Below are 25764 nucleotides of genomic sequence, written 5' to 3' on the forward strand. Positions count from 1 at the left end.
ATTTGGAAAGAATTCAAGTTGCAGGGCTGTAATAAGCATTTATATAAGAATGTCACACAGCAGAGTGCTTCATCTCTATCCAGAATGTTATATTAGATATAAGGAGGATCAGCTTGCTCATTTATTATTATTATTATTATTATTATTATTATTATTATTTCAATTAAGGTTACATTTTCAACCCTCATGTTGCCAAGGTGAAACTAACTTCTGCTTCTTCTCTAAAGAGAACTTTTCCCCATTTTGTTTATGCTAGACAAGCTACATCTTGATAAGGAGGCTGACATGCTGAATGAAAAGCAGTTTTTTTTATTCATTTCTCCTCATCTCTTTGTTTCCAGAGATATTGGCTTGTCAAGAGTATTTTGTTAATACCCCCTTGATTGAAAGGGAAAATATAAAGATTCTTTGTGGCATTTACTTTTCCGCCATATGACATTACTCAATCATAAATGAACAGTGTCACATAGTGGAAAAAAAATCTATGCTGTGTGTAATGCTCTGCATTAGTGATGAGTGTGCACTAAGATTCTCGAGTGCTTTGCACTAGAAAAGAGCAGATCGGACTCTCGGATGGGCTTGACTCATGTACCACGTATAATGGAAGTCAATGGGAAACTCAAGCATTTTTTTGACTTCCATTACACTCAGAACAAGAATCAAGTCCATCCGAGTGTCCAACCTGGTTTATTCGAGCACAAAGCACTTGAGCATCTTACTGCTCACTCATCACTATTTGGCATCTATCACAGACATCAGAGAATAATTTCTCAATAACTAGTGTTGTAGCTGTTCTGTTTTGTCACAAGTCAGCTTATGGGATCACCAGTGAGGTCCTGTGAATTAGGCCTCTTCAGACCTAATCAAGATCGAACGCTCGGAGAAAAAGACCTGCATCCATGTGAGCATGATCAATTTTCTGTTTATTTAGCTAAGGTACAGTTTATTTATACCATTTACAGATCAATGTGATATTGCAAATAAGGCTTCTAGCTGGACTTTACAAATTGCTCATTTGACCTTTAAGTTTTAGCAAAACAAAAATGTAGAGTCATGCATATGAGATAAGAAGAAGATAAGAAGAACATTTAGAGACAATAATAATCCTTGAGCTTGTCTCTAATTCCGAAGGCTCTATGACTATGAACTACCACCAGATATACTTACTAATGAAATAAAATATCTTTAATAAAGAAATAGAGAAACTATTAACCCTTCTATATCACTAGCATAACTGAAGAATACAAATATCATGTTACATACACCTCTCTATCTCTTAATCTACACCTTCAAACAGAACATTATTCCTGATGACTGGCATACATGCAGAGCATTATATGTAATGATACACATCACAGCTTTTCTACTATCTCTGCAATTTTAATGACAGTAAATGCCAGCAATGAGATCTTAGTGTGACATGGTTAGACATGAGTCTTACCAGATCACAGTGAGAAGGTCTGTTTAGATCTTCTCTGGTATCTGGGGGCATGTGCTTCCACCTCCCCCTTTGTGATGTTTACTGCTTATGATTGGGCAAAGTCATACAGGGAAAAAAAATGCCCTCTGAGAAGAATCTCTGTTAATGTTGAAAAGAACATTTACTCTAAACTTTACAAGCCACTGTATTGCATAACAGAAGGAGAAATAAAATGAAAAGCTACATTTTATTCAGTATGTCAGCCTCTTTGTCATGTGTTGTAGCCAGTTTAATATGTTGTGAAGGCTCCTCTTTCATTAGGATAAACCAGTAGATTTTTAATATGAACCAGTCAATTGATATCATACCACTGGATCTCAACAATGCTGCATATCAAAACTAAGCCACTTTTATAATTTGCTTTTTGTTTTACCAAGTTTGATTTTAGCTCTGTTCACACCATGCTGTTTCCCTCTGATGTATGGGATGTAGGGAAAAGCTGATTTGTACACATGGTAAACATTATTTTACTGAGTATGATTTAGTGGAATACCATGAACAATGACCTTGCTAAGGCTTAAAAGGAAAGGTATTCCTTAAGGGGTACTTCACACATAGCGAGATCGCTAGCGAGATCGCTGCTGAGTCACAGGTTTTGTGACGTACCAGTGACCTCATCAGCAATCTCGCTGCGTGTGACACTAAGCAGTGACCTGGCCCCTGCAGTGAAATCGCTGATCGTTACACACTTTTCAGGTTAAATTTTTGCTCGTTGGTCTGCCGCTGTGCAGGACACATCGGCGTGTTTGACGAGCACCGACTCTGTGGTAAGCAGTGTACGCTGGTAACCAGGTAAATATTGGGTAACTAAGCAAAGCACTTTAATTAGTTACCCAATATTTACCTTGGTTACCAGCGTACACCTCTTAGCGCTGGCTCCCTGCACACGTAGCCAGGATAAATATCGGGTAACTAAGCAAAGCGCTTTGCTTAGTAACCCGATGTGTACCCTGGCTACGTGTGCAGGGAGCCAGCGCTAAGCAATGTACGCTGGTAGCCAGGGTAAATATCGGGAAACCAAGTAAAGCGCTTTGCTTAGTTACCCGATATTTACCCTGGTTACCAAGGGCAGCATCATTACAGGAGTCGCTGGTGGCTGGTGAGATCTGTCTGATTGACAGCTCACCAGCGACCATGTAGCGATGCACCAGCGATCCTGACCAGGTCAAAACGTGGTCGGAATCGCTGGTACGTCGTTTAGTGACACGGTACCCTTACCTTTCACTGGGTGAATAAACCCTATACTTAAAAGCATTCTTCACTTGAAACAATCATATCTTGTTAGAGTCAAATAACAACAAAAAGGTTAATAGTGTCCTACTACTATGACTCCCCCAATGATTAGCTGTAATCTGTAGGAAATCTTCCCAGTTTTCATACAGATTACAGTTGATCATTGAGGGACTTCCCTAAAGTAGAGGTTAACTTCCCTAATGGAGAGGTTAAGCAATACAATGTATCCAATTAAATTATAAGTTATCTCTTAATTTCAGGACAGCAAAGGTACTCCAGAACGAGAGATGCTCTTTATTAATCCACAAGAGTCTGGCCAAGAGATGAGAAGATTGACTAGTGGGACCCATTATATTACGTCACAATAGCCTGGAAAGAATAATAAAAATGGGTTTTCTATGCTGGACAACCCTCTAAAATGTATGCTGGCATACATGCTAAGCATAGAAAACAAGCACCTACTGTCTCCTCCCCAAAATCCTATAGAATGTATGCCCGCAAGGGCAGGGTCCTTTTCCCTCTGTACTAGTCTGTCTATTGTAACTTGTATTTGTATTCTGTAAGTAACCCCTTCTCATGTACAACCCCATGGAATCAATGGTGCTCTATAAATAAATACGAATGATAATAATAATAAAAATAATAATAATTATATGAAAATTGCCTGTAACCTAATAATGTGGGGAAGATAAGTTGTCCAAGGGCAAAGTTATGGATTAGCATCTGTAGCTTATATAAGGACACACATTTTTCGTAGGAAGGAATTTTTCATTCTATTGTAGATACTGTATGATTGTGTTACTCTACTAATAATATATGTTTGATATGTTACAGAGGCAACAAAGGAAAAGCCAGAAGAAAAGGAAAAGCCACAGAAAAAAGTCCAAGCAAAAGGTAGTTGTGGTTAATAGCGATATATATATTAGCTCATGTACCAAGCAAATTGATGTACCTGGTTCCATATTGCAAACACAATATCACTATATGTGTTACTGTATGATGTTTCTTTTAAAATGACTTTGAAACACGGAATGCATTGAAGTTTGTCATTTATTTGAGATGATTGTTGATAAAAACACAACTTTGTATGGTGGTTACATAAATACTTGGATTTGTGTAAAGGGTACCTAGCAGGATATGGATGCTTGAAAAATGCAACCAACAAACAAAAATACATATTATGGCTCTCTGTAATAAGACATAAGTCTAAAATAAATATTTTTAAGTTAGATTTTTTTAAATTTCCAATTCCAAGTGTTGACAAGTAGAACCAAATCACAGGTAAAAATACTTTAGTGTGCATCTAATAAATGTTACTTTTTAAAGCTCAGAGAATAAAACTATATCATGTTTGAGTTAGTGAAATATACACATGTACAGTGAGTAAAAAAAGTATTTAGTCAGCCACCAATTGTACAAGTTCTCCCACTTAAACAGATGAGAGAGGCCTGTAATAGACAGCATAGGTAGACCACAACTATGAGAGACAAAATGAGAAAATAAATCCAGAAAATCACCTTACCTTTAGAGATGAGCGAACCGGTCCCGGTTCGGCTCGAGGCGGTTCGCCGAACGGGGGGTCTGGCTCGAGTTCGGCTCGTCGAACGTTCGACGAACCGAACTCGAGCCCATAGGAAACAATGGCAGGCAATCACAAACACAGTAAAACACCTAGAAAACACCCTCAAAGGTGTCCAAAAGGTGACAAACAACTCACAACACAACACAAACACATGGGAAAGTGACAAGGACATGTACTCATGCGAAAACAAAACAGCTGGACAAGGAAAAAGAGGAGGACACACAGATATAGGCATGGCACGCCCTTCTAAAGTCATGTAAAACACCGCAAGGTGACTCCAAGCGGAGTCTCCCTTTTTTCCAAAAATTGGGCCCCACACACCCACCCCTTCAGTGGCAGCAGTTGTGCCCCAGTTGTACACTTCACAGCTAGATTTGCATCAAGCACATTCAAAAATACGCCATTCTTATCCGTCCCCAGGATGACACCGGGGTAGGTAGCAAAGTCTTTCCTGATCCCAGCTCTGTTCATCTTGGCTTCTTTTAAAAACACAGCAAGCAAGGGTTACTCCAAGCGGAGTCTCCCTTTTTTCCAAAAATTGGGCCACACAGACACCCACCCCATCAGTGGCAGCACTTGGGCCCTAGTTGCAAACAGGATGTTTTGATTTGCATCAAGCACATTCAAAAATACGCTATTCTTAACCGTCCCCAGGATGACACCGGGGTAGGTAGCAAAGTCTTTCCTGATCCCAGCTCTGTTCATCTTGGCTTCTTTTAAAAACACAGCAAGCAAGGGTTACTCCAAGCGGAGTCTCCCTTTTTTCCAAAAATTGGGCCACACAGACACCCACCCCATCAGTGGCAGCACTTGGGCCCTAGTTGCAAACAGGATGTTTTGATTTGCATCAAGCACATTCAAAAATACGCTATTCTTAGCCGTCCCCAGGATGACACCGGGGTAGGTAGCAAAGTCTTTCCTGATCCCAGCTCTGTTCATCTTGGCTTCTTTTAAAAACACAGCAAGCAAGGGTTACTCCAAGCGGAGTCTCCCTTTTTTCCAAAAATTGGGCCACACAGACACCCACCCCATCAGTGGCAGCACTTGGGCCCTAGTTGCAAACAGGATGTTTTGATTTGCATCAAGCACATTCAAAAATACGCTATTCTTAGCCGTCCACAGGATGACACCGGGGTAGGTAGCAAAGTCTTTCCTGATCCCAGCTCTGTTCATCTTGGCTTCTTTTAAAAACACAGCAAGCAAGGGTTACTCCAAGCGGAGTCTCCCTTTTTTCCAAAAATTGGGCCACACAGACACCCACCCCATCAGTGGCAGCACTTGGGCCCTAGTTGCAAACAGGATGTTTTGATTTGCATCAAGCACATTCAAAAATACGCTATTCTTAGCCGTCCCCAGGATGACACCGGGGTAGGTAGCAAAGTCTTTCCTGATCCCAGCTCTGTTCATCTTGGCTTCTTTTAAAAACACAGCAAGCAAGGGTTACTCCAAGCGGAGTCTCCCTTTTTTCCAAAAATTGGGCCACACAGACACCCACCCCATCAGTGGCAGCACTTGGGCCCTAGTTGCAAACAGGATGTTTTGATTTGCATCAAGCACATTCAAAAATACGCTATTCTTAGCCGTCCCCAGGATGACACCGGGGTAGGTAGCAAAGTCTTTCCTGATCCCAGCTCTGTTCATCTTGGCTTCTTTTAAAAACACAGCAAGCAAGGGTTACTCCAAGCGGAGTCTCCCTTTTTTCCAAAAATTGGGCCACACAGACACCCACCCCATCAGTGGCAGCACTTGGGCCCTAGTTGCAAACAGGATGTTTTGATTTGCATCAAGCACATTCAAAAATACGCTATTCTTAGCCGTCCCCAGGATGACACTGGGGTAGGTAGCAAAGTCTTTGCTGACCCATGACTTGTTCATCTTGGCTTCTTTTAAAAACAATGTAAGCAAGGGTTACTCCAAGCGGAGTCTCCCCTTTTTTCCAAAAATTGGGCCCCACACACACCCACCCATTCAGTGGCAGCAGTTGTGCCCCAGTTGTACACTTCACAGCTAGATTTGCATCAAGCACATTCAAAAATACGCCATTCTTATCCGTCCCCAGGATGACACCGGGGTAGGTAGCAAAGTCTTTCCTGATCCCAGCTCTGTTCATCTTGGCTTCTTTTAAAAACACAGCAAGCAAGGGTTACTCCAAGCGGAGTCTCCCTTTTTTCCAAAAATTGGGCCACACAGACACCCACCACATCAGTGGCAGCACTTGGGCCCTAGTTGCAAACAGGATGTTTTGATTTGCATCAAGCACATTCAAAAATACGCTATTCTTAGCCGTCCCCAGGATGACACCGGGGTAGGTAGCAAAGTCTTTCCTGATCCCAGCTCTGTTCATCTTGGCTTCTTTTAAAAACACAGCAAGCAAGGGTTACTCCAAGCGGAGTCTCCCTTTTTTCCAAAAATTGGGCCACACAGACACCCACCCCATCAGTGGCAGCACTTGGGCCCTAGTTGCAAACAGGATGTTTTGATTTGCATCAAGCACATTCAAAAATACGCTATTCTTAGCCGTCCCCAGGATGACACTGGGGTAGGTAGCAAAGTCTTTGCTGACCCATGACTTGTTCATCTTGGCTTCTTTTAAAAACAATGTAAGCAAGGGTTACTCCAAGCGGAGTCTCCCCTTTTTTCCAAAAATTGGGCCCCACACACACCCACCCATTCAGTGGCAGCAGTTGTGCCCCAGTTGTACACTTCACAGCTAGATTTGCATCAAGCACATTCAAAAATACGCCATTCTTATCCGTCCCCAGGATGACACCGGGGTAGGTAGCAAAGTCTTTCCTGATCCCAGCTCTGTTCATCTTGGCTTCTTTTAAAAACACAGCAAGCAAGGGTTACTCCAAGCGGAGTCTCCCTTTTTTCCAAAAATTGGGCCACACAGACACCCACCACATCAGTGGCAGCACTTGGGCCCTAGTTGCAAACAGGATGTTTTGATTTGCATCAAGCACATTCAAAAATACGCTATTCTTAGCCGTCCCCAGGATGACACCGGGGTAGGTAGCAAAGTCTTTCCTGATCCCAGCTCTGTTCATCTTGGCTTCTTTTAAAAACACAGCAAGCAAGGGTTACTCCAAGCGGAGTCTCCCTTTTTTCCAAAAATTGGGCCACACAGACACCCACCCCATCAGTGGCAGCACTTGGGCCCTAGTTGCAAACAGGATGTTTTGATTTGCATCAAGCACATTCAAAAATACGCTATTCTTAGCCGTCCCCAGGATGACACCGGGGTAGGTAGCAAAGTCTTTCCTGATCCCAGCTCTGTTCATCTTGGCTTCTTTTAAAAACACAGCAAGCAAGGGTTACTCCAAGCGGAGTCTCCCTTTTTTCCAAAAATTGGGCCACACAGACACCCACCCCATCAGTGGCAGCACTTGGGCCCTAGTTGCAAACAGGATGTTTTGATTTGCATCAAGCACATTCAAAAATACGCTATTCTTAGCCGTCCCCAGGATGACACCGGGGTAGGTAGCAAAGTCTTTCCTGATCCCAGCTCTGTTCATCTTGGCTTCTTTTAAAAACACAGCAAGCAAGGGTTACTCCAAGCGGAGTCTCCCTTTTTTCCAAAAATTGGGCCACACAGACACCCACCCCATCAGTGGCAGCACTTGGGCCCTAGTTGCAAACAGGATGTTTTGATTTGCATCAAGCACATTCAAAAATACGCTATTCTTAGCCGTCCCCAGGATGACACCGGGGTAGGTAGCAAAGTCTTTCCTGATCCCAGCTCTGTTCATCTTGGCTTCTTTTAAAAACACAGCAAGCAAGGGTTACTCCAAGCGGAGTCTCCCTTTTTTCCAAAAATTGGGCCACACAGACACCCACCCCATCAGTGGCAGCACTTGGGCCCTAGTTGCAAACAGGATGTTTTGATTTGCATCAAGCACATTCAAAAATACGCTATTCTTAGCCGTCCCCAGGATGACACCGGGGTAGGTAGCAAAGTCTTTCCTGATCCCAGCTCTGTTCATCTTGGCTTCTTTTAAAAACACAGCAAGCAAGGGTTACTCCAAGCGGAGTCTCCCTTTTTTCCAAAAATTGGGCCACACAGACACCCACCCCATCAGTGGCAGCACTTGGGCCCTAGTTGCAAACAGGATGTTTTGATTTGCATCAAGCACATTCAAAAATACGCTATTCTTAGCCGTCCCCAGGATGACACCGGGGTAGGTAGCAAAGTCTTTCCTGATCCCAGCTCTGTTCATCTTGGCTTCTTTTAAAAACACAGCAAGCAAGGGTTACTCCAAGCGGAGTCTCCCTTTTTTCCAAAAATTGGGCCACACAGACACCCACCCCATCAGTGGCAGCACTTGGGCCCTAGTTGCAAACAGGATGTTTTGATTTGCATCAAGCACATTCAAAAATACGCTATTCTTAGCCGTCCCCAGGATGACACCGGGGTAGGTAGCAAAGTCTTTCCTGATCCCAGCTCTGTTCATCTTGGCTTCTTTTAAAAACACAGCAAGCAAGGGTTACTCCAAGCGGAGTCTCCCTTTTTTCCAAAAATTGGGCCACACAGACACCCACCCCATCAGTGGCAGCACTTGGGCCCTAGTTGCAAACAGGATGTTTTGATTTGCATCAAGCACATTCAAAAATACGCTATTCTTAGCCGTCCCCAGGATGACACCGGGGTAGGTAGCAAAGTCTTTCCTGATCCCAGCTCTGTTCATCTTGGCTTCTTTTAAAAACACAGCAAGCAAGGGTTACTCCAAGCGGAGTCTCCCTTTTTTCCAAAAATTGGGCCACACAGACACCCACCCCATCAGTGGCAGCACTTGGGCCCTAGTTGCAAACAGGATGTTTTGATTTGCATCAAGCACATTCAAAAATACGCTATTCTTAGCCGTCCCCAGGATGACACCGGGGTAGGTAGCAAAGTCTTTCCTGATCCCAGCTCTGTTCATCTTGGCTTCTTTTAAAAACACAGCAAGCAAGGGTTACTCCAAGCGGAGTCTCCCTTTTTTCCAAAAATTGGGCCACACAGACACCCACCCCATCAGTGGCAGCACTTGGGCCCTAGTTGCAAACAGGATGTTTTGATTTGCATCAAGCACATTCAAAAATACGCTATTCTTAGCCGTCCCCAGGATGACACCGGGGTAGGTAGCAAAGTCTTTCCTGATCCCAGCTCTGTTCATCTTGGCTTCTTTTAAAAACACAGCAAGCAAGGGTTACTCCAAGCGGAGTCTCCCTTTTTTCCAAAAATTGGGCCACACAGACACCCACCCCATCAGTGGCAGCACTTGGGCCCTAGTTGCAAACAGGATGTTTTGATTTGCATCAAGCACATTCAAAAATACGCTATTCTTAGCCGTCCCCAGGATGACACCGGGGTAGGTAGCAAAGTCTTTCCTGATCCCAGCTCTGTTCATCTTGGCTTCTTTTAAAAACACAGCAAGCAAGGGTTACTCCAAGCGGAGTCTCCCTTTTTTCCAAAAATTGGGCCACACAGACACCCACCCCATCAGTGGCAGCACTTGGGCCCTAGTTGCAAACAGGATGTTTTGATTTGCATCAAGCACATTCAAAAATACGCTATTCTTAGCCGTCCCCAGGATGACACCGGGGTAGGTAGCAAAGTCTTTCCTGATCCCAGCTCTGTTCATCTTGGCTTCTTTTAAAAACACAGCAAGCAAGGGTTACTCCAAGCGGAGTCTCCCTTTTTTCCAAAAATTGGGCCACACAGACACCCACCCCATCAGTGGCAGCACTTGGGCCCTAGTTGCAAACAGGATGTTTTGATTTGCATCAAGCACATTCAAAAATACGCTATTCTTAGCCGTCCCCAGGATGACACCGGGGTAGGTAGCAAAGTCTTTCCTGATCCCAGCTCTGTTCATCTTGGCTTCTTTTAAAAACACAGCAAGCAAGGGTTACTCCAAGCGGAGTCTCCCTTTTTTCCAAAAATTGGGCCACACAGACACCCACCCCATCAGTGGCAGCACTTGGGCCCTAGTTGCAAACAGGATGTTTTGATTTGCATCAAGCACATTCAAAAATACGCTATTCTTAACCGTCCCCAGGATGACACCGGGGTAGGTAGCAAAGTCTTTCCTGATCCCAGCTCTGTTCATCTTGGCTTCTTTTAAAAACACAGCAAGCAAGGGTTACTCCAAGCGGAGTCTCCCTTTTTTCCAAAAATTGGGCCACACAGACACCCACCCCATCAGTGGCAGCACTTGGGCCCTAGTTGCAAACAGGATGTTTTGATTTGCATCAAGCACATTCAAAAATACGCTATTCTTAGCCGTCCCCAGGATGACACCGGGGTAGGTAGCAAAGTCTTTGCTGACCCATGACTTGTTCATCTTGGCTTCTTTTAAAAACAATGTAAGCAAGGGTTACTCCAAGCGGAGTCTCCCTTTTTTCCAAAAATTGGGCCACACAGACACCCACCCCATCAGTGGCAGCACTTGGGCCCTAGTTGCAAACAGGATGTTTTGATTTGCATCAAGCACATTCCAAATCCACAAGCATTTACTCTCCCCAGGATGACACAGGGGTAGTAAATTCCTTCTGGATCCATGACTTGTTCATTTTGATGAACGTCAGTCTGTCCACATTGTCACTGGACAGACGCGTGCGCTTATCTGTCAGCACACACCCAGCAGCACTGAATACACGTTCAGAGACAACGCTGGCAGCTGGACACGACAAAATCTCCAAGGCGTAAGTTGCGAGCTCTGGCCATTTTTGTAGGTTTGAAGCCCAAAAGGAGCAAGGCTCCAGTTGCACAGTCATGGCATCGATGTTCATTTGGAGATACTCCTGTATCATCCTCTCCAGCCGTTGACTATGTGTCAGACTTGTTGTCTCTGGTGGCCTTGCAAAAGAGGGTCTAAAAAAATTATGAAAAGATTCCATAACATTGCTGTTACCGGCACCAGAAAAGGTCCTACTGGTACGGGTAGACTGTTGAAGATGACGAGACCGTCCCATGTTTGTCAAGTTACAACTGGGAGATTCACTCCCTGCACCTGCACGGTTGTTTGGTGGAAAAGCCGAGCTAAGATCTAGTAACAGCTTCTGCTGATACTCCTGCATACGTGCGTCCCTTTCTATGGCTGGAATTATGTCACAAAATTTGGACTTGTACCGGGGATCAAATAGTGTGGCAATCCAGTAGTCATCATCACTTCTAATTTTGACAATACGACTGTCATGTTGGAGGTAGTGCAACAAAAAGGCACTCATGTGTCTTGCGCAGCCATGCGGACCAAGTCCATGCTGTGTTTGTGGCATAGAGGTGCTACCCGTTCTTTCTTCCTCTGACATCTGACCCCAACCTCTTTCAACTGAAATTTGACCAAGGTCTCCCTCATCCGCTGAGTCTTCCATGTCCATGGACAGTTCGTCCTCCATTTCTTCATGTTCTCCTGCACCTTGCTCAACATTTCGCCTGCTACTATGCGCCCTTGTCGATCCCTGTCCCCCATGGTCCCATGCCTGCTGCGTTGGTGATGATGAACGTCTGGACCTTCGTGATGTTGTTGTCCCTTGCGCATATGAATCCTCCTGTAGTTCCTCCCCTTCATGTTGTCCCACCCCCTGACTCCGAATAGTGTTTAGCGTGTGCTCCAGCATGTAAATGACTGGAATCGTCATGCTGATAATGGCATTGTCAGAGCTAAACATATTCGTCGCCATGTCGAAACTGTGCAGAAGGGTGCATAGGTCCTTGATCTGAGACCACTCCATCAGGGTGATCTGCCCCACCTCTGCATCTCGTTGGCCCAGGCTATACGTCATGACGTATTGCACCAGGGCTCTGCGGTGCTGCCACAGTCGCTGTAACATGTGGAGAGTTGAATTCCAGCGTGTCGCCACATCGCATTTCAGGCGATGAACCGGCAGGCCGAAAGACTTCTGGAGCGATGCAAGTCGCTCTGCTGCGGCGCTTGAACGGCGGAAGTGAGCTGACAGTTTTCGTGCCCTGTTCAGAAGGCCATCTAGGCCGGGATAGTGTGTTAAAAATTGCTGCACGACAAGGTTCAACACGTGAGCCATACAAGGTACGTGTGTCACCTTGCCCAGGCGAAGTGCCGCACCCAGGTTTGCAGCATTGTCGCACACGGCCTTACCAGGCTGCAGTTTGAGTGGAGACAACCATTTATTAAACTCGGACCGCAAAGCTGACCACAACTCCTCAGCTGTGTGACTCTTATTACCAAGACATGTCAAGCTAAAGACCGCCTGATGCCGTTGCGCTCTGCTGCCAGCATAGTAATGAGGGGTGCGTGATTCCTTCTGCGCAGTGAGAACGCTGGTGGCCTGACCAGGCAGGCTTGGGGCGGAGGTGGAGGACCCAGATGAGGTGGAGGATGCAGAAGCAGTGGCGGAACTTGGACAGACAGAGGATTGACACACAAGTCGTGGGGACGGCAAGACTTGTGCAGCAGACCCTTCACCATCTATCACCATAGTTACCCAGTGCCCAGTCAGCGACATGTAACGTCCCTGTCCATGCTTACTGGTCCAAGTATCGGTGGTGAAATGCACCCGTTCACACACAGAGTTTCTCAAGGAAGCGGTGATGTTGTGTGCGACATGCTGGTGTAGCGCGGGCACACCTTTCTTAGAGAAGTAGTGGCGACTAGGCATCTGGTACTGGGGCACAGCGACAGACATAAGGTCTCTAAAATCCTGTGTGTCCACTAGGCGGAAAGGCAGCATTTCGGTAGCCAACAGCTTACAGAGGGATAGAGTCAACCTCTTAGCTTTGTCATGGGTCGGAGGAAGTGGCCTTTTATTTGACCACATCTGAGGGACAGAGATCTGGCTGCTGTGTGTAGACGGTGTTGAGTAGGGTGTCCCTGGAAAAATGCAGGTTTGTGAGGAAAGTGCAGGCGGAGACATGATGTTGCCTTCATCCAACGTTGGTGCTATCGATGTCTGAGAGAGCTGTACACACTCACTTGTTTCCCCTTCCAAACCAACTGACGACCTTACAAGCAAACTGCCTGTTGCGGTTACAGTGGTGGAAGTTTTGCGTGGAAAAACAGGTGTGGCAGCTGTCCCCACAGTCCTAGAAGATGAAGAGCGCGCGGATGCAGTGGAAGGGGCGGGCGGTGGATGGTTCGCTCCGCTAGGCCGCATTGCAGCACGGTGAGCTTCCCACCGGGACTTATGATATTTATTCATGTGACGATTCATGGAAGAAGTTGTCAAACTGCTGAGCTTTTGACCTCTACTAAGAGAATCATGACAAATGTTACATATCACATGAGTTGGGCGATCTTTTTCGATGTGAAAAAAGGACCAGGCTAGGCAAGGCTTAGAGGCCATGCGACCTGTTGATCCACCCCGAATAATGCTCATAGGCAGAGTGGTGGCTGAGGATGCAGTTGTAGACGTGCTACCAGTGCTCCGACTCTGTCCAGGAAGGCGCAAGGTAACTTCGTCGTCGGTTGCATCCTCCTCCACCGCCTCTGTTGACCTCCTCGAGTGCCTGACTGGGGGTTGACAGTAGGTGGGATCTAGAACGTCATCATCAATTGTTGTGTTTGCACTCCCCTCCCCCTCAGACCGAGCCTCTTCTTGCCCTGACGGAATATTTAAGTTGTCATCCCAATCGGGTATCTGCGTCTCATCTTCATCAGTATGTTCCTCATTGTCTATAACCACAGGTGTTACAGTTTGTGACAAAGGGTCAACATTATGCTCAGAAACTTGGTCCTCACGGCCTGAATCTGAGTCACAAAGGTTCTGGGCATCACTGCAGACCATTTCCTGTTCTGTACTCACTGTAGCTTGGGAGCAGACCTCTGATTCCCAGGCTATAGTGTGACTGAACAGCTCTGCAGACTCAGCCATCTCAGTTCCACCATACTGTGCAGGGCTGATGGAGACTTCAGAGCTGGGAGAAATCAAGTGTGATTGGGATGACAACTCAGAGGACTGGTGTTTTTTGGATGCGGTACTTGAAGTGGCTGAGAGGGCACTTGTTGGACCACTTGAGATCCATTCAAGCATTTTCCTTTTTTGCCCATCATCTACCTTTCTTCCTGTTGTTCGTGTCCGTAAAAAAGGGAGCACATCGGATTGTCCACGGTAAGTAGTAGACATCTTACTTTTGCTGGTAGATGGTCTATCTTCAGCAGATGATAATGGAGCTTTGCCACCTTCCCCACGGACAAAACCTTTTTTGCCTTTTCCACCACGCCTCTTCCCCTTTCCACCAGCATCTGTCATTTTGCCACTCATGTTGATTGCGACAAGATTGTGGACTGAAAATGTGGTAGTAAAAATTGAGAGGTGGTGAAGATTGCAGTGGTGGTCTAGCTTTATTAACAGCAGAATAATAAAGAATAAATATCCCTGACAATGCAACTTAGTTATAATTAGTTGGAGTGTGCAACGCAGGCAGACGTGCTGCAAATGTCTTTGCACTAGTGGGACTATAGCAAAGTCCAATAGCCACGTATAGGATGCCACTAGGTACACTGAGTGTTTGCTAGTATAATGGCTTGGTTAGAATGAGTTGTAGTGTGCAACGCAGGCAGACGCGCTCTGCAAATGTCTTTGCACTAGTGGGACTATAGCAAAGTCCAATAGCCACGTATAGGATGCCACTAGGTACACTGAGTGTTTGCTAGTATAATGGCTTGGTTAGAATGAGTTGTAGTGTGCAACGCAGGCAGACGCGCTCTGCAAATGTCTTTGCACTAGTGGGACTATAGCAAAGTCCAATAGCCACGTATAGGATGCCACTAGGTACACTGAGTGTTTGCTAGTATAATGGCTTGGTTAGAATGAGTTGTAGTGTGCAACGCAGGCAGACGCGCTCTGCAAATGTCTTTGCACTAGTGGGACTATAGCAAAGTCCAATAGCCACGTATAGGATGCCACTAGGTACACTGAGTGTTTGCTAGTATAATGGCTTGGTTAGAATGAGTTGTAGTGTGCAACGCAGGCAGACGCGCTCTGCAAATGTCTTTGCACTAGTGGGACTATAGCAAAGTCCAATAGCCACGTATAGGATGCCACTAGGTACACTGAGTGTTTGCTAGTATAATGGCTTGGTTAGAATGAGTTGTAGTGTGCAACGCAGGCAGACGCGCTCTGCAAATGTCTTTGCACTAGTGGGACTATAGCAAAGTCCAATAGCCACGTATAGGATGCCACTAGGTACACTGAGTGTTTGCTAGTATAATGGCTTGGTTAGAATGAGTTGTAGTGTGCAACGCAGGCAGACGCGCTCTGCAAATGTCTTTGCACTAGTGGGACTATAGCAAAGTCCAATAGCCACGTATAGGATGCCACTAGGTACACTGAGTGTTTGCTAGTATAATGGCTTGGTTAGAATGAGTTGTAGTGTGCAACGCAGGCAGACGCGCTCTGCAAATGTCTTTGCACTAGTGGGACTATAGCAAAGTCCAATAGCCACGTATAGGATGCCACTAGGTACACTGAGTGTTTGCTAGTATAATGGCTTGGTTAGAATGAGTTGTAGTGTGCAACGCAGGCAGACGCGCTCTGCAAATGTCTTTGCACTAGTGGGACTATAGCAAAGTCCAATAGCCACGTATAGGATGCCACTAGGTACACTGAGTGTTTGCTAGTATAATGGCTTGGTTAGAATGAGTTGTAGTGTGCAACGCAGGCAGACGCGCTCTGCAAATGTCTTTGCACTAGTGGGACTATAGCAAAGTCCAATAGCCACGTATAGGATGCCACTAGGTACACTGAGTGTTTGCTAGTATAATGGCTTGGTTAGAATGAGTTGTAGTGTGCAACGCAGGCAGACGCGCTCTGCAAATGTCTTTGCACTAGTGGGACTATAGCAAAGTCCAATAGCCACGTATAGGATGCCACTAGGTACACTGAGTGTTTGCTAGTATAATGGCTTGGTTAGAATGAGTTGTAGTGTGCAACGCAGGCAGACGCGCTCTGCAAATGTCTTTGCACTAGTGGGACTATAGCAAAGTCCAATAGCCACGTATAGGATGCCACTAGGTACACTGAGTGTTTGCTAGTATAATGGCTTGGTTAGAATGAGTTGTAGTGTGCAACGCAGGCAGACGCGCTCTGCAAATGTCTTTGCACTAGTGGGACTATAGCAAAGTCCAATAGCCACGTATAGGATGCCACTAGGTACACTGAGTGTTTGCTAGTATAATGGCTTGGTTAGAATGAGTTGTAGTGTGCAACGCAGGCAGACGCGCTCTGCAAATGTCTTTGCACTAGTGGGACTATAGCAAAGTCCAATAGCCACGTATAGGATGCCACTAGGTACACTGAGTGTTTGCTAGTATAATGGCTTGGTTAGAATGAGTTGTAGTGTGCAACGCAGGCAGACGCGCTCTGCAAATGTCTTTGCACTAGTGGGACTATAGCAAAGTCCAATAGCCACGTATAGGATGCCACTAGGTACACTGAGTGTTTGCTAGTATAATGGCTTGGTTAGAATGAGTTGTAGTGTGCAACGCAGGCAGACGCGCTCTGCAAATGTCTTTGCACTAGTGGGACTATAGCAAAGTCCAATAGCCACGTATAGGATGCCACTAGGTACACTGAGTGTTTGCTAGTATAATGGCTTGGTTAGAATGAGTTGTAGTGTGCAATGCAGGCAGACGCGCTCTGCAAATGTCTTTGCACTAGTGGGACTATAGCAAAGTCCAATAGCCACGTATAGGATGCCACTAGGTACACTGAGTGTTTGCTAGTATAATGGCTTGGTTAGAATGAGTTGTAGTGTGCAACGCAGGCAGACGCGCTCTGCAAATGTCTTTGCACTAGTGGGACTATAGCAAAGTCCAATAGCCACGTATAGGATGCCACTAGGTACACTGAGTGTTTGCTAGTATAATGGCTTGGTTAGAATGAGTTGTAGTGTGCAACGCAGGCAGACGCGCTCTGCAAATGTCTTTGCACTAGTGGGACTATAGCAAAGTCCAATAGCCACGTATAGGATGCCACTAGGTACACTGAGTGTTTGCTAGTATAATGGCTTGGTTAGAATGAGTTGTAGTGTGCAACGCAGGCAGACGCGCTCTGCAAATGTCTTTGCACTAGTGGGACTATAGCAAAGTCCAATAGCCACGTATAGGATGCCACTAGGTACACTGAGTGTTTGCTAGTATAATGGCTTGGTTAGAATGAGTTGTAGTGTGCAACGCAGGCAGACGCGCTCTGCAAATGTCTTTGCACTAGTGGGACTATAGCAAAGTCCAATAGCCACGTATAGGATGCCACTAGGTACACTGAGTGTTTGCTAGTATAATGGCTTGGTTAGAATGAGTTGTAGTGTGCAACGCAGGCAGACGCGCTCTGCAAATGTCTTTGCACTAGTGGGACTATAGCAAAGTCCAATAGCCACGTATAGGATGCCACTAGGTACACTGAGTGTTTGCTAGTATAATGGCTTGGTTAGAATGAGTTGTAGTGTGCAACGCAGGCAGACGCGCTCTGCAAATGTCTTTGCACTAGTGGGACTATAGCAAAGTCCAATAGCCACGTATAGGATGCCACTAGGTACACTGAGTGTTTGCTAGTATAATGGCTTGGTTAGAATGAGTTGTAGTGTGCAACGCAGGCAGACGCGCTCTGCAAATGTCTTTGCACTAGTGGGACTATAGCAAAGTCCAATAGCCACGTATAGGATGCCACTAGGTACACTGAGTGTTTGCTAGTATAATGGCTTGGTTAGAATGAGTTGTAGTGTGCAACGCAGGCAGACGCGCTCTGCAAATGTCTTTGCACTAGTGGGACTATAGCAAAGTCCAATAGCCACGTATAGGATGCCACTAGGTACACTGAGTGTTTGCTAGTATAATGGCTTGGTTAGAATGAGTTGTAGTGTGCAACGCAGGCAGACGCGCTCTGCAAATGTCTTTGCACTAGTGGGACTATAGCAAAGTCCAATAGCCACGTATAGGATGCCACTAGGTACACTGAGTGTTTGCTAGTATAATGGCTTGGTTAGAATGAGTTGTAGTGTGCAACGCAGGCAGACGCGCTCTGCAAATGTCTTTGCACTAGTGGGACTATAGCAAAGTCCAATAGCCACGTATAGGATGCCACTAGGTACACTGAGTGTTTGCTAGTATAATGGCTTGGTTAGAATGAGTTGTAGTGTGCAATGCAGGCAGACGCGCTCTGCAAATGTCTTTGCACTAGTGGGACTATAGCAAAGTCCAATAGCCACGTATAGGATGCCACTAGGTACACTGAGTGTTTGCTAGTATAATGGCTTAGTTATCAGTTGGAGTGTGCAGAGGACAAGAGGGTACAGTGGCAGGATTGTGGTGCTCTGGGTAGAGGAATGGAAGACTGCCTTTCTATTCCCTCCTAATGGTGAAATGCAGGTAGGAAATCCCTGACCTGGGCTACACAGACGCTGTTGCTGTTTGCAGGACCTGTCACCTATGGCTCTCTGACCCTGCCGGTTGGAGCCCTTAAAAGGACTGCTATAAAGTGCTCTCCCTAAGCTGTCTAACGCTGTGTATGCAGCGCATACAGCTGTATCGGCTATAGGACTCAGGAAGACGGAGCTGCGACAGTGATGTCTGACACCAAAGACGCAGAAGGCAGATAATGGCGTCCGTGAAGAAAATGTCCGGTTTTATAATGCAGGGACATGTGACATGCAGATCCTATCACACATGCCGTTGCTTCTCTGGCTCAAAGTCCACTTAGCTGTGTGTGTGTCTGGGATTGGCTGACATGCTGGCCCGCCCCACAAGACGCGCGCGCTTAGGGAAGGAAGACAAGAAAAAAAAAAAAAAAAAATGGCGATCGCCATTATAGAAACAGCAGTGATCTGAAGGCGCTGTTCACGCACACTATACACTGAAATGTGATAATAGTTTGATTCACAGAGTGACTTACACTATTACAGCAGAAACCAAGCTATGATTTAGCTGTTTTTTGGCTGCTAGAACCGTTCTCGAACGTTTCTAGAACTACCGAGCTTTTGCAAAAAGCTCGAGTTCTAGTTCGATCTAGAACATGCCCCAAAATCACTCGAGCCGCGAACTGGAGAACCACGAACCACGAACCGCGCTCAACTCTACTTACCTTGTCTGATCTGGCAAGATTTTGAGAATTTGCACAATTGGTGGTTAACTAAATACTTTTTTCCCCACTGTATATGTATACACATAGATGGTATAAAATAGTGCAAGATTTTTTTTACGATCAGAGGTAAATTTCTCGTCTATACGGTTCCTTAGTAACACATGTTTTTTATGTATATATATATATATATATATATATATATATATATATATATATATATATATATATATATATATATATATATACCGTGTATATATATATATGTGTATATATATATATATATATATATATATATATATATATATATATATATATATATATATATATATATATATATATATCTATGCTGTATATACAGTTAGGTCCGGAAATATTTGGACAGTGACACAATTTTCGCGAGTTAGGCTCTGCATGCCACCACATTGGATTTGAAATGAAATCTCTACAACAGAATTCAAGTGCAGATTGTAACGTTTAATTTGAAGGTTTGAACAAAAATATCTGATAGAAATTGTAGGAATTGTACACATTTCTTTACAAACACTCCACATTTTAGGAGGTCAAAAGTAATTGGACAAATAAACCAAACCCAAAAAAAAAATTTTTATTTTCAATATTTTGTTGCGAATCCTTTGGAGGCAATCACTGCCTTAAGTCTGGAACCCATGGACATCACCAAACGCTGGGTTTCCTCCTTCTTAATGCTTTGCCAGACCTTTACAGCCGCAGCCTTCAGGTCTTGCTTGTTTGTGGGTCTTTCCGTCTTAAGTCTGGATTTGAGCAAGTGAAATGCATGCTCAATTGGGTTAAGATCTGGTGATTGACTTGGCCATTGCAGAATGTTCCACTTTTTTGCACTCATAAACTCCTGGGTAGCTTTGGCTGTATGCTTGGGGTCATTGTCCATCTGTACTATGAAGCGCCGTCCAATCAACTTTGCGGCATTTGGCTGAATCTGGGCTGAAAGTATATCCCGGTACACTTCAGTATTCATCCGGCTACTCTTGTCTGCTGTTATGTCATCAATAAACACAAGTGACCCAGTGCCATTGAAAGCCATGCATGCCCATGCCATCACGTTGCCTCCACCATGTTTTACAGAGGATGTGGTGTGCCTTGGATCATGTGCCGTTCCCTTTCTTCTCCAAACTTTTTTCTTCCCATCATTCTGGTACAGGTTGATCTTTGTCTCATCTGTTCATAGAATACTTTTCCAGAACTGAGCTGGCTTCATGAGGTGTTTTTCAGCAAATTTAACTCTGGCCTGTCTATTTTTGGAATTGATGAATGGTTTGCATCTAGATGTGAACCCTTTGTATTTACTTTCATGGAGTCTTCTCTTTACTGTTGACTTAGAGACAGATACACCTACTTCACAGAGAGTGTTCTGGACTTCAGTTGATGTTGTGAACGGGTTCTTCTTCACCAAAGAAAGTATGCGGCGATCAACCACCACTGTTGTCATCCGTGGACGCCCAGGCCTTTTTGAGTTCCCAAGCTCACCAGTCAATTCCTTTTTTCTCAGAATGTACCCGACTGTTGATTTTGCTACTCCAAGCATGTCTGCTATCTCTCTGATGGATTTTTTCTTTTTTTTCAGCCTCAGGATGTTCTGCTTCACCTCAATTGAGAGTTCCTTAGACCGCATGTTGTCTGGTCACAGCAACAGCTTCCAAATGCAAAACCACACACCTGTAATCAACCCCAGACCTTTTAACTACTTCATTGATTACAGGTTAACGAGGGAGACGCCTTCAGAGTTAATTGCAGCCCTTAGATTCCCTTGTCCAATTACTTTTGGTCCCTTGAAAAAGAGGAGGCTATGCATTACAGAGCTATGATTCCTAAACCCTTTCTCCGATTTGGATGTGAAAACTCCCATATTGCAGCTGGGAGTGTGCACTTTCAGCCCATATTATATATATATATAATTGTACTTGTGAACATGTTTTTGTAAACAGCTAAAATAACAAAACTTGTGTCACTGTCCAAATATTTCTGGCCCTGACTGTATATATATCAATTCAAAAAGGCTGTCATGTACAATATTGGCAAAAGCCATACCGCTTGTCAAGTCATAAGGGCTCTTTGGAATTTACCCTTTCACTTCCGTACAGAAATGTATGGAGTAAAAGGTGGTGGACCAAGTTGAGGAAAAAGGTGATTGTAAGCCAAGTGAAAACCAGAGAAACAGTAACAAAATTGCATAAAAAGAAATCAAATCATGGGTATAAGTGCAAACTTAATTTGAGTAATTTTGAGAAATTTGTGAAATTGATTTGCCATTTGATTCTCATGAATTGTCAAAAAAAATGCCTGCAGTCTTTTTACATATTGTAGAAGATTACATCAGTCACAAAAAGTTCATATGGCCTCAGGCTTGACTACTTATGATTCTCCATGATGCCTTAGAGCAATCACATCACATCTACATTTGGAGTCATTATCATAACCTACACAAAAGCCTAGGCAGGGAATGTAGCACACATTTTTAAGGTGATTTACAGATCATGATTTCCATATCACGATGATAATAATTTATGACAATTTTAAAGAGATCACAGATTAGCAATACAGATAGAAAGAGAAAGACCTAAAACATTAGATAAATAATACAGGCAGTAATGTGTTATGTAACTGAAGCAGTGAAGATGATGATGAGAGTAGTAATGTATGACTTATACAAATATTCAATTCACAAAGGGAGAGAGAAGAGGTGCTATTAATAGTTCCAGTCCATGATTTGTCAATAGTATTCTGTATCTGGCATCTGTTCTGAAGCTTTTTAATTACAATTACACTTTTTCTTCATTTTTGATGCACTGGAAAGCAGAAGGAAGTCAGCATAATATTTAAAAAAACAAACAAACAATGAAATCTGAAATCAGTTTTGCACAATGGGCTTCCTTTTCACCAGTGCTGTATTGAGTTTCTGTATTTCTTGTGCAACCATTTTTTTTAATAAGGAATAATTGTGTTTTAAAATTACAAAAGATAATTCTTAAAATCCAGATAATTAACTATAAATTTCTTCTTCACAAAGTGTGCATGTCACAAACATTTTTTAGACCATTTTGCTTTGCATGGCTGACTATGCACATCTTTTTTCCTGGTTCAGTTTGACAATCCTACATGTCAAGCCTAAAGTTTACTGTTACTCTAATAAAAAAAGCATCAACACTGTATTAAATGCAATAAAAGTCACGTGACAGGGTGATCTATGAGAATGTATGTCATTATAATGTCATGTATGTGCACTGATTAGTCCTAATAATTGGTTTGCCAGCAGAACCTTTATTAATACTTTTTATTTATAGTTGGGTAGCACTCACACCTCCCCTCAGTCAGCTCCTCACAAAGGAGCAAATCAGTGACTGATAGTGGAGGTACTAGACACAAATATAGGATTTCTGAGTTAACATTGGAAGCTTAGAAGTTTAAATGTCTCCATGCAAGAGGCAGTTGAATTTGGGACTGCTCATGTTTTGCAAAATTCTGTATTCTGTATATTATAGGTCTATTGTGCTTTTGTCCTTTCCAGAGCACTAGTGTATAAAATATAATATAAAATAAGGGTTGTAAGTCTGTAGTACGTAGAAAATGGTGAGAAGATTTATGTTTATATTTTTATACTCCTTTGTGCTAAATTTACAATTTATTTAATCATTTTTATCAAGGTTTGTAGACTACTCATGTTAAAAAAAAAGTAGGATTGCTTGTAGTAATCGGCTACACCTTTTATTCTGCTATGTCCTACAATGTGTTAACCACTAAAATGAATACCTGTGTTGGTCTGATTGCAGTAATTACAAAAGAAAAAATTGAACTAAAGGAGAAAGGAGAAAAGAAAGTCCAAATCAAAGGTTAGTAAGCAGTCGTCACCATGTGGTCACAAAATCCAACTTTTATGAGTCATTATGTTTATATACAATAATGGCTGAAAGTTTGTCACCCTTGAAATTGTTCCAGAAAATCAAGTATTTCTCCCAGAAAATTATTACACGTGTTTTGTTATACACATGTTTATTTTCTTTGTGTGTATTGAAACAACACACAAAGAACCTGAAAAAAGGCAAATTGTACATAATTTTACACAAAACTGCAAAAATGAGAAGGACAAAATTATTGCCACCCTCAACCTAATATTTGGTTGCATACCCTTTGGAATAAATAACTGCAATCAATCACTTCTTAATCATCAACAAGCTTCTTGCACACCTCAAGTGGAATTTTGGAACATTTTTATTTTCCAAATTGCTCCAGGTCTCATATTTGAAGAGTGCCTTCTCCCAACAGCGATTTTAAGATCTTGCCACAGGTATTAAATGGGATTTAGATCTGGACTCATTGTTGGCTACTTCAGACTTCTCTAGTGCCTTGTTTCCATCCATTTCTGGGTGCTTCTTGTAGTATGTTTCTGGCCATTTTCATGCTGGAAGATCTATGACCTAGGATGCACAATCAGCTTTCTGACACTGGGCACTACATTGTAATCTGAAATCCTTTGGTAATCTTCAGATTTTAAAATGGCTTGTACACAGTCAAATAACCCAGTATCATAAACAGTAAAACAACTCCAAAATATCTTTGAAACTCCACCATATTTGACTGTAAGTATTGTGTTATTTTCTTTGTAGGCCTCATTCTTTTTTCAGAAACAGTAGAATGATGTACTTTACCAAAAAGCTCTATATTGGTTTAATTGGTCCACAAGATGCTAGCCCAGAAGGATTTTGGCTTACTCTCATACATTTTGACAAACTGCAGTCCTTTTTATGTATCTTTGTCACCAGTAGAGTCCCCCTTGGTCTCCTGCCATAGCGTTTCATTTTATTCAATTGTTCACACTGACACTGATATTCCCTGACCCTACAGTAAAGCATTAATTTCTTCTTCCTTCTTTGCAAACTTTCATAAATTAAAGGAAATAAACATGTGCAAGGCAAAAGGGTAACAATGTTTTGAACTTTTGACTTTCAGGCTCCATATTTCATCAAACACTACAGCTTTGAGCATGAGACTAACGTCATTTTATATACCATCATCTTGGGTATGTCATACATAAATTTGACTTGCAGCTATTTAGCATATAATTAGTTATGCAGATTTTTGTCATGTTGCTGTATTTTTACTGTTTTTTCATGGTGTTTGAAAAATCTTTTTCTTCCTGTATAGTACAAATTACAACCTGCTCTCACATTCCCTCATAGCTCAGTATGTTATTAGGTTGATTCCCAAGTTCAAGTCTCAGGTAGAACTTGTTCTAATTTTAGATCAGCCATAAAGAAGATTTTAAAAGAAAAGAGAAACAGCATCATCCAGCTCATCGGTAGAAGTCTCTTGACCATGAAAATTGGCAAACTGCATAATTTGAGTCACATGATAGTGAGAAGAATATGAAATGAAGTCAATTTATTCAAAAGCCAAGAGGTGGATATCCAGGCAAAATATCAGAGTCCACAGGTTGGCTCATCACAGGATATGTTAGTACTGGTTGGACAAACTGGACAAACACAGCAGTGGAGTGCCTTGTATTAGGGATTTCACAGACATCCATGCAATGACCGGGCAAAACATGTTACACAAGTCTGGAATTGTGGTCCAAAAAAAGGTGAAGAAGCGTCAACTTCAATATTATCATAAGAAGCGGCAGGTTGAGTTTGCACTGTGGCTCAGTGGTTAGCACTGCAGCATTGCAGCGCTGGGGTCCTTGATTCAAATCCCACCAAGGACAACATTTGCAAGGAGTTTGTATGTTCTCCCTGTGTTTGCGTAGGTTTCCTCTGGGGTCTCCGGTTTCCTCCTACACTCCAAAAACATACTGATAGGAAATTTAGATTTTGAGCCCCAATGGGGACAGTGTTGCCAATGTATGTAAAGCGCTGTGGAATTAATAGCGCTATATAAGTGAATAAATATTATTATTATTAATAATATTATTATAAGTATAAGTAGTGGACAGTAGAAGATTGGAAACAGGTGATTTGGACTGATGAGAGTAAAACCAATAGACTAGGCTCTGATGGGTGCAAATATGTCTGGAAGAAACAAGTGAAAAAGGGGCTAACGGATTGAGAAATTGAAGCAACTGTCAAGTTCGGTGGAGGAAGCTTAATGATGTGGGGTTGATTCATAGCCAAAGGCGTTGGATACTTTACCAGGATTGATGGTGGTCCCAATGCTGAACTATATGTGAGTATCCTACAAGATGATTTACTTTGTACACTAGAGTACAGGGGTATGAAAAGGGCAATGTAGTGTACAGAAAGGACAATGCCCTAAAGCAAACATTGAGAAAGGTGAAGAAATGGTTCAATGACAATGAAGTAGAGGTGTTGGATAGGTCCCAACAGTCCTAAGACCTCAACCCAATTGAACACTTGAGAGTATAGAGTTGAAGAAAAAGCTGTATACATACTCAAGGCATTCGACCAGT

At 43.3% G+C, this 25764-nt stretch overlaps 1 protein-coding gene across 50 annotated transcripts in view; it reads left to right on the forward strand.

The window, feature by feature from the left end:
* TRDN (triadin) overlaps window positions 1-25764 on the forward strand; it is a 1152170-nt gene that overhangs the window by 220036 nt on the left and 906370 nt on the right. For all 50 annotated transcript variants that reach the window (XM_075339946.1, XM_075339974.1, XM_075339964.1 and 47 more), the window contains 2 exons: window positions 3548-3607; window positions 23132-23191. In XM_075339946.1, coding sequence (XP_075196061.1) covers window positions 3548-3607; window positions 23132-23191 — 120 coding nt within the window. The remainder of the gene's footprint in view (window positions 1-3547; window positions 3608-23131; window positions 23192-25764) is intronic.

This window comes from Anomaloglossus baeobatrachus, chromosome 3 (genome assembly GCF_048569485.1).
Source record: "Anomaloglossus baeobatrachus isolate aAnoBae1 chromosome 3, aAnoBae1.hap1, whole genome shotgun sequence".
NCBI classification, from domain to species: Eukaryota; Metazoa; Chordata; class Amphibia; order Anura; family Aromobatidae; genus Anomaloglossus; species Anomaloglossus baeobatrachus.